The sequence below is a fragment of the Oryx dammah genome, unplaced genomic scaffold (genome assembly GCF_014754425.2).
Source record: "Oryx dammah isolate SB20612 unplaced genomic scaffold, SCBI_Odam_1.1 HiC_scaffold_23, whole genome shotgun sequence".
In the NCBI taxonomy this organism is placed as follows: domain Eukaryota; kingdom Metazoa; phylum Chordata; class Mammalia; order Artiodactyla; family Bovidae; genus Oryx; species Oryx dammah.
In genome coordinates, this window is record NW_024070207.1 from 71,895,276 (window position 1) to 71,905,019 (window position 9,744).

The 9,744-nt window shown below is 38.3% G+C and overlaps 1 protein-coding gene and 1 long non-coding RNA gene across 4 annotated transcripts in view; both read right to left on the bottom strand.

Annotated features, from left to right (window-relative positions):
* GCNA (germ cell nuclear acidic peptidase) overlaps positions 1-9,744 on the bottom strand; it is a 25,139-nt gene that overhangs the window by 14,468 nt on the left and 927 nt on the right. For 2 of the 3 annotated variants that reach the window (XM_040265703.1, XM_040265704.1), the window contains 3 exons: positions 8,654-8,708; positions 761-807; positions 317-353 (listed from right to left, as the gene is read on the bottom strand). In XM_040265703.1, the coding sequence (XP_040121637.1) occupies positions 317-353; positions 761-807; positions 8,654-8,700 (131 nt within the window). In that variant the 5' untranslated portion in view covers positions 8,701-8,708. Of the gene's footprint in view, positions 1-316; positions 354-760; positions 935-8,653; positions 8,709-9,744 lie in introns of those variants that run through there. The other variant, XM_040265705.1, reaches the window with a different exon arrangement.
* Positions 2,799-7,938, bottom strand: LOC120881990. Its single transcript, XR_005725401.1, has 3 exons — positions 7,926-7,938; positions 6,873-6,879; positions 2,799-4,030 (listed from the first exon to the last, which is right to left on the bottom strand). It is a non-coding gene; the product is annotated as an uncharacterized LOC120881990 (long non-coding RNA).

Sequence of the window (9,744 nt, forward strand, 5' to 3'; positions counted from 1 at the left end):
GGAGGAATAAATCAGGGTAAGAAGCCCACTTAAGAAGCTCTTGCATGAATACAAGGGTAAAAATTGATAAAGGCCTTAGTAGTGGAGACTAGAAGTTAAGGGATGGTTCAAAGAGACATTATGAAGAAGAAACTGACCGATTAGATAATGGGCCAGTGATAAGAAGTCTAGTATTTTGAACCCAGTTGTGAGATCCAACACCCATTATAACCCTGAACATAGGATTCACAGAGAAAATGTGATGTTTATTCTGAAATCATCTTACCCAAACATTATTCCTTTAAAAAAGTCAATTTTTACCAATTCTCCTACCCACCTGCTGGTCTCCTTTTTCATCTGCACTCCAGTTATATCTGAATCAGAGAAAGAAAGAGGGCATTAGAAAGCATGTGAAGCATGGTCAAATCTGATTACCTATGTCTTTAACTCCCTAAAACCAAAGTCCATAAATTAGACTTGGTTAAAATTTATGGTGGACTCTTAAATCATCTCCAATGAGAGACAGAGAGGAGATAAAAGTACAGAGATCTATAATGAAAAAAGGGACAGGAAGCAAATTGGAAAAGAAGCACAGAGGACGTCCTCTGCTCCTCACAGTAGGGAAATAAACTTTGTTTCACCAATCTAGAGAGCCCTAGAGGAAACAAAGCTAGAACAGCTTATACCAAATGTCCAAAATCACATTTCAGTCATCTCTACGAAGACATGGCTAAATTACACTTTAGACTGTAAATTACTGCTTTGAGAAGACTCTACTTACAGCAGTCAGGCTCTTCATCACTGTCTGAGTCCAAATTAACAACGGGACTGCAAAATAAAATACGTTCTGTTTTAAAGGAAAGCTACTAACATACGTTCTGTTTGTTTTTTTTTTTATACGTTCTGTTTTAAAGGAAAGCTACTAACAATATTAGCAACCAAATGTCAAAAATCTCATATGAAAAGAACCACCAATCTGAGTTTCTGAAATGTAAAAAGGCTTTAAGGGCTTATGAAATGAAGATCACAGTAGTGGAAGAGAAGAAAAATTAGAAGCCACAAGCTGCTCAAAGCTGCTTTGTGCTCTACTACACAAACTCAGGGAAAGAATGTTAGTTGAGTATCATTAGCTATCAGTGAGAAGCCTGTTTTCTGCCCAGTGGTATATTTCTATTTAAAAATATGAGGACTTCCCTGGTGGTCCAGTGGTTAAGACTCCACATTCCAATGCACAGGAAGCAAGTTCAAATCCTGGTGGGAGAACTAAGTCCACATGCTATGAGGTATGGCCAAAAAGTAAAAAATAAAAATAAAAATAGAGATATGAAAGTGAATTCCAAGAAAGGGACCACAGGGAAAAGGACTTGAGAATGCAGAGATTACAGTTAAAAATCAAAAGGGCAAAAGAGCAAGGAGGACACCTTTTGGGGCTTTGCTGCTTAAAGAGGATCTACTGATTGGGATTGCTATCTGAGTAAATGCACAAATGCTGAAGTGCATTTCTTGGGGAGAAAACACAGGGTGATTTCAAACCTGCAACTGCTCCCTGTGGTGAACCATGGCATTGGGTCCATTGCTTCCCTGCCTCACAATCTGCCAGAGACCCTAGCACTCATTCTACCCCAGCTAGCAGCAGGCTGCTTGGCTGGTTGTTCTAGCTTCACATTACAGTCAGCCCTCTGTATTGAAGGGTTCCACATCTGCTGATTCAATCAACCTCAGATGGAAAACACTCAGAAAAAAAATATGCCAGCAAGTTCCAAAAAGCAAAACTTGAATATGCTACGTGATGGCAATTACTTGCGTAGCGTTTACATCGTAGTAGGTATTGTAAGTCATCTAGAGATGATTTAAAGTATATGAGAGGATGTGCATACATCATATGCAATTATCACACAGTTTTATGTAAGAGACTTAAGCATCCAAGAATTCTGGTATCCAAGAGGAGCCCTGGAAGCAATCCCCGCCTACCCCAGATACTGAGGGACAACTGTACTGAGGTGACACCAAAGCACATTCCAGCTGGGGGTTCTTTAGCTCACCAGAAAGCAAGTGACTGGACATCCCCTAAATCAGCCACTCATGATGATTCAAAGAGGCTCAAAATCCAGCTCAGAAAAGCCATACTTTCATGCTGGAGCCAGGTTCCAATTCTAGGACCTACTCATAGGTAATCTTATCATGAACTATTGTGACATACAGCTAACAGAGGAAAATAAAGTGCTGAAGAAATTGGGCATCATAGCTCTAAAGTTTAACATATATTTATATTGCTTTACATATTTATTAGGTTTTACAAAATATTTATAAGGTTTTACATATAAAAATCAGCCTTAACCACTTCTTGTAGACTTTTATTTTGGCCTTAAGATTGATTACTGGACTGATTATATACCTTTTAAACACATATGTTGGCTCACCCCCTTGATTAAGTTTTCTATTCATTTATTGGTCATTGTACACTGGACTTATTCAATAGTAGGCTTCAAGTCATTTTTGTTCAATCAAGAATGAAATCTCTTGGTTTCCTAGGTATGGGTCAAAACGTGACTTTGGTTATATGAAATCTATTATCAATATACATCACTACATATAAACTAAAATGTGATTCATACGTCATCTATCTTTTCACACACTTCTGTGTTACACACACACACACACACGCATTTTCTTTAGAGGTCAAATAAAAGGAACCAGGGATCAGAAACAGGACACAAAAAGTTATACAACAGAGTTCCACTCTAATCCCCAAAGAGAAAACATCTAATTCTGGGTTGGCAGGTCTAAGGACAGTACTAAGGAAGAAATAGGTGGTCAAGAAAGTAGAATGTAGTACCCTTTTCAAGTAAAATGTATGACCAGGAGTCCAAGTCCCTAGAAAGTGTTTAAAGACTCATGTCACTAGGTGCATATTAGAAAATATATGCACCTGAGAAAAGCCATTTGGCTTACCCAGAACTCTGCCATGGAAGGACTAAGAAATCATATTGGAAAGCTTTGAAGATATAGCAAATAAAAGCCCTTGAAAACTTTTAAGTACCCAGAGATCTTCCCTTTAAAACTGAAGCCATAAACCATACAGATTATGCTTTCCTATAACTACAGAAAAAGATATAGAAGAATCAATATCAAGTTATTAGTAATTATTACTTCAAAAGAATGGGAGAGTGTGTACATGTGAGGTTGATTCTCACTTTTTACTTTAGATGTTTCTGTATTGTTTATTTTTAACATGGGCCTGTATTCTACTGGTAATTTCTGAATAAATATGGAATAATTAAATAGGATGGGTACATCTATGGTTCACTCATTCATTGATTCAGCCATTTATTTAGCATCTATAATAGCCAGCCCACTAGGTGACCCATTTGCTTTTCTGATCCAATTATTTTTAAAGTGAGTCTAACAGGGTAATTTTTACAATATGGGATTTCTGCATTTTTATTGTGTGGTAGTCATTAACAAAACAAAGAATCTTGCGCTTAAAAACAAAAAAACAAAAACTACTCAGTGAGCACCAGAGAGTATGAATTAGGCTTGACTGCTCAGTGAAAACCAGTCCCCTATTCTTTGTATTATGTATTTCAGTAGCATTTCTGCCGTCAGAGTGCCAAAACCTCCTCAACGACCTTGTCCCATAAATCACTGGGAAACTAAGAGGTAATCAGGCAGGAACACCCTCATCCTCCCACCAACAAATCTACTGATCTGTCTGTAACTATAACCAACTCTGCCTTAACAAGGAATGCAGTGTCCCCTCCACTATCTAAGGCCATACCCTCCCTTATTCCTTGGATCTCTCCCCTGCAGTTCTCAAGGAATTGCTTCCTGCCATCTTCCATGCTGTGCTGCAGGACTGACCCCTCTCTCCTGGGTCATTCATCCTACTATCCCTAGGCCCCATGTCCTCCAATCTTTTATTTCTAGCCTTGAACTCTCCACTGAACTCCACCTATCTATATGGTATCTTGGATATTTACTAAGTATTTAAAGTGTGACATGGCCAACACAGATTTTTTTATTTTGTCCTTCCATTCTGTTCTTTTCTGAGCTCAGTCAATGGCACTACCATCCAACCACTAATGCAAACCAAAAATTTAGGAGTCATCCTTGATTTTGCTCTCTCTTACCTCTCATGTCCAATCCATCAGCAAGACCTGTTGGCTCTACTTCTAGAGTGTATTTCATCTAATCTAATACATTATTATATGTACCTCTAAGAAAGGAAAAAACACTATCAAATGATGACATGCTATCAAATGTATGAAGCATCCCAGCCTCAGAAATGTTAAGATGTGGGGAAAGTCTCTGAATTGAACGATAATATATTCTATACTTATCCAAATCTCTCCAACTTCACTATCACCACCCTCCTCTAAACCATCAGTACCGCTCACCTAAATTTCTGTAAATCAAACCTGGGCCTCAGTTGTAAAAGAACCATTTATCTCAGAGGGCTACTATGAAAATTAAACAAGATCCTATAGGGTCATGTACTTCTCCCCCATTCATGGCATTTACCACACTATACTGTTTATTGCCTGTTTACATGCATCTATCTCCCATTTCAGACAGTAACCTGTACATGGATCTCGAAGTGTGTCTGTTTCATACTGTTAAGTACAAAGTCAGTACTCAATAAATATTTGCTGAATAAATGAATGAATCTCAAAAAGTGGTTCCAAAGATCCCTTTCATTATTTTCCATCCTCCCACCCACATCCCATTGAACCTCATTTTTAAAGGATTGTCTATTGGACCTCATTAAGTAATATTTTTCCACTTAAAAATTTAATTACATACATTAAAACTCAACCCTTAGAATAGAAGAAAATAATAGCAAATGAAATAACTAACAAAGGATTAATTTCCAAAATATACAAGAAACTTATGCAACTCAATAACAGAAAAACAAACAACTCAATCAAAAAGTGGGGAAAAAAGTGGGAAAAAGACCTACACAGACATTTCTCCAAAGAAGACATACAGATGGCTAGTAAACACACAAAAAGATGCTCAACATCATGAGAAACACAAATCAAAACTACAATGAGATGTCACCTCACACGGGTCAGAATGGCCATCATCAAAAAATCTACAAACAATAAATGCTGGAGAGGGAATCCTCTTGCACTGCTGGTGGGAATGTAAATTGATACAGCCACTATGGAAAACAGTATGGAGATTCCATAAAAAAAACTAGGAATAAAAATTACATATGACCCAGCAATCCCACTACTACCCTGAGGAAATCAAAATTGAAAAAGACAATGTACTCCAGTGTTCACTGCAGCACTATTTATAATAGCTAGGACATGGAAGCAACCTAGATGTCCATCGACAGATGAATGGATTAAGAAGCTGTGATAAGTATATACAATGGAATAGTACTCAGCCATAAAAAGGATCACATTTCAGTCAGTGCTAATGAGGTGGATGAACCTAGAGCCTATTATACAGAGTAAAGTAAGTCAGAAAGAGAAAAACAAATTATCATATATTAACACATATATATGGAATCAAGAAAGACAGTATTGAACCTATTTGCAGGGCAGCAATGGAGACGCAGACAGAGAATAGACTTATGGACGGGGGAAGGGGTAGGAAGGAGAGGGTGGGGCAAACAGAGAGTAGCACGGAAACATACACACCAACAAATATGAAATAGATAGCCAGTGGGAATTTGCTGTATGACTCAGGGGACTCAAACTGAGGCTCTGTGACAACCTAGAGGGGTGTGAGGCTCAAGAGGGAGGGGACATATGTATACCTATGGCTGATTCATGCTGATGTATTGCAAAAACCAACACAATATTGTAACTATCCTTCAATTAAAAATAAATAAAATTTTAAACAGGGGGCCTTTTAAAATATCTACTCAATACTGTCTCAATGATTTATCAATTTAAAAAAATTCCCCCCCCAAAAATTAATTACATATATATGCCCATCTATGAGACAGCCCGAAGTACAGTCAGCCTAAAGCAAAAATAAACAAACAACTAACAATATCACCTGCATTAATGAAAATACAGTGCCCAGATACTGAGACATAATGATCCTAACTTGCAGCAGAGGCAGGTGGAGAGCCTGGCAGGTTGCTGTCCAGCCTCAAGAGCAATCTCCAAGCAGAAGTCCAGCATCTATAGCTTCAGGAATCCAGGTTTCTCAATTTTTCATCAAATGCTAGAGGAGTGACTCCTGTTAACCAAGTTTTCAAGGGGCTGATTTATAAAGCAGAATATAGTTGCTTGCTTCTTAGGGGAGAACTAATGCCAACCAAGTGCCCTGGGAATTCCCTATTTGGGGCATGTTACTGAGGGTCATGGAGAAAGCGGGGACTTTACCTTGTGCATTTTTGATCACACACACACACACTACTTTGATTCTTAAGTTGAATGCCACACCTAGCATCTTTGTGCATTTAATTACTTTCATAAATTGGATTTTTCTAGGATTGAGTTCCAGAAGTCAAATTACTCAGTCTAAAGTAGAACCAATTTTAATAGCTCTAGATACATTTCCTTATTTGTTTCCAAAGGGTCATACTAGTTTACGGTGTCAGGAATACTACTATAAGACTAAATATTTAAAATTTGCTAATTTAAGCAGTAAGTAATTTTAAATTAGCATTTCTTTCTATTACTTCTTAAGATATGTTTCCAAATGTTTGTTTGCTGCATTCTTTTATTAATCCTCCCCATTTTAATGGCTATCAAGAAAAAGTGTTTACCAGTTTTGTGACTGATAAAATACACTGAAAAGAGGAGTAGAGAAACACTTTGTCCCTGTTCTTCCAACAGTCCCACTTCCCAGAGATAAATAATGTTTCTTATTCTTTTGGAAAGTTCTCAAGCATAAGCATATACCCCTACAAGTCAAGTGCACAAAACTTTTTTTCTTATAAATAGTATTATGCTTTATGAATTATTCTGCAGCTTAGTTTTTGACTTTATAGATCTTATTACTTCTATCAGCATAATAGTTCTTATCAATTTTTTTTGGATGATCCACAATTTATTTCAAGTATACCCTTAGGATATATAAACTTCCAAATTTGTGTTATTACAAACAATGCTGCAGTAAACATCCTTGTATGTATTTTTCAGTGCACTAGTAATTAATCATACATCCTTCATCCACAGAACTGAACAAAGACCAAAACAGTCTGTGTACGTTTGTACGTAATCCATTGAGCATGAGTTACAGGGAGAAGGGACATGGGAGAGATAGGGGGAAGGAGTCAAGAGAAAGTAAGAGTGAACTACAAAAAGAACATGTATGAAACAACCACTTGTTTTTAAAAAGTCCTTGTAGTCGAATTACTGGCTCAAAGGACGTGGACATTTAAAATTTTCATATTGCCAGACTGCACTACAAAAAGGTTGTACCAATTTACAGTCCCACCATGACTGCATGAAATTTCCCTATGGATTTGCCAACACGGTATTATCAAAATTTTTAAATCTTTGCTAATCTGATATATGAAAAATGGTAACTTGTTTAAAATTCCTTTAAATAATAAAATTAAAATTTGAATAAATTTTAATGTCTATAAGCCATTTGTATTTTTTCCCAGAGAACTACCTTCTAAAACTTTTGCCCATTTTCTCTTTGTTCACCTTTTAATTGTTGCTTTTATTTATTTTTTGGCCATGCCACATGGCTTGTGAGATCTGTTCCCCAGTCAGGGAATGAACACAGGCCACCAGAGTGAAAGCCTAGAATCCCAGCCACTAGGCCACCAGGGAACCCCCTAATTGTTACTTTTTTCTTTGTAGACTAAGGAAGATAGACTTTTATCATAAGTAATACAAATTTTTTTTTCAGTTTCTTGTTCATTTTTATGTTTTTATTAAGATATTAAATTTAGAAAGACATTCCTCACTTCAAAATTATTGGAAATAAAATCCAGCTATATTTTCTAGCATTTTTAATGGTTTCACTTCTAATTTTAAAGTATTTTATCTGTGTGTAATTTATTTTGCTGTAAGGAGTGATGAGGTAAGAATCTAATTCTTGCTGTTTTCCAAATGGTCAACCAATTATCTTCAAATTATTTGTCAGTGAATCTATCTTTTCCCCACTGATTTGAAATGCCTTTTCTTCTCCATCCTGAACTATATTTTCATATGCATTTGGGTCAATTTCTAGACTCTCTAGTCTATGGTTTCTACTTTCTTCCACACCAAACACTTATCTGTATGCTTATCTTACCTAAAAAGGAGAAAAAGAGAGCAACCTTTCAGGAGAATGAAGACTTAAGAGATGAGACAACTATTTTAAAATACCTATCATGAAGAAGAAAAATACTTCATCTGTGCACCTCTAGAGGAGAGTACTGACAACAATGGGGTGTGAATAACAAAAGGACAGACTTGATGGTCATCAGAATGACGAGCTTTCTAGAAATTATGTTCAACAATGCATAAAGTTGCTTCATGGAGTTGTATACTCCTGGCCACTAAAAGAGCTCTTATATAGAGGGTTTATGCATTGGATAGGAAGCTGGACTCCCACGATTCTAAGATCTCTTTTCACAATTCTCATTTTATGACTAACCAAATTACACATTCTGTAGACTCTAAATGACATAAATGTATACTTTTTGAGACAATCGGTTTAACAACAGAATAGGACTAAACTAAGAGAAAACAATTTTTTCAAATCTCACCATTTATCATCCTTGACCTTCCAACGGCCAGGCCCTTCTTTGGACATGTCCACGTCTGTTAAGAAACCAAAACCAATTAGACGTTTCTACACTCTGCATTTGCTTTTAAGCAGCTTCTTCACTGTAACCTAAAACCAAAACTTCACTCCATGAAATAAGTATTTAAATTTGTTTATTGTCGACCTTTCTCCCACCTCGCCCCACCAAGATTCTTTGTACGTCAGTCAGAACGTCCAAAGCACATGGGGGCTCCTGATGTTAAGTCACCTCAACCGCCACCTATTAGAGAAATAGGCGAGAGCAATCATTCATCAGCCTCCAGATCAATTTTCTCTCCGTTATATGGCTTTAGCATGCGCTACTTGGTCCCTGGCCCAATGCTCTTTCACCTTTAAATGTATTCCTAACGCACACACACATCACCACCCTCTCTTCCCTCTCCCCACATCTTCATTTCACCTACTTCTACCTCACACCCCAAGAAAGTCTTCCATCAGGCTTTCACAACCCCCCTTCACCACCTCCCTACTTCTGCTCAGAGCTAGACTTATACAGACCAGGCCACACATCCCCACATACCTCAATCCAACTCACAAACTCCCCAACCCCCTCCTCCCACAGGGGATCAGGTCACCCTCCCCCCACACCTCCATCTTCCTCCTCTCACCTTCTCCCTCAGCTAGTCTTGCACTCAACAGGCCTCGAACCCTCTGTTCACTATCACACTCAACATAGTGCCTCCCCCTTCTCGCCACCTTTGCACCAATCAAGACTAGACTCCTCCCTCGTCTTGAACCAATAAGACCTCGACACCTCCACCACCCCTCACGGCACACTTCCACTCACTTTGTTTCTGCCTTTTCTCCCCAGGAGGTCCTTACACAAACAGGTCTAGACCCTTCTGCTCCTGCCTGGAGACAGCCTTGCACCAATCAGGCCTCGACTCCCACCTCCTCTTCCCCAGGGACCTAGACCCCTCCCCCATCTCACCTCTCAGCGCGCGCAGTGAGGCTTGCACCAGTAGGGCCTCGACTCCTCCATTCCCCCCTCCCACCCTTGCCTCTCACCCCTAACCGGACCGGGCTCCGACC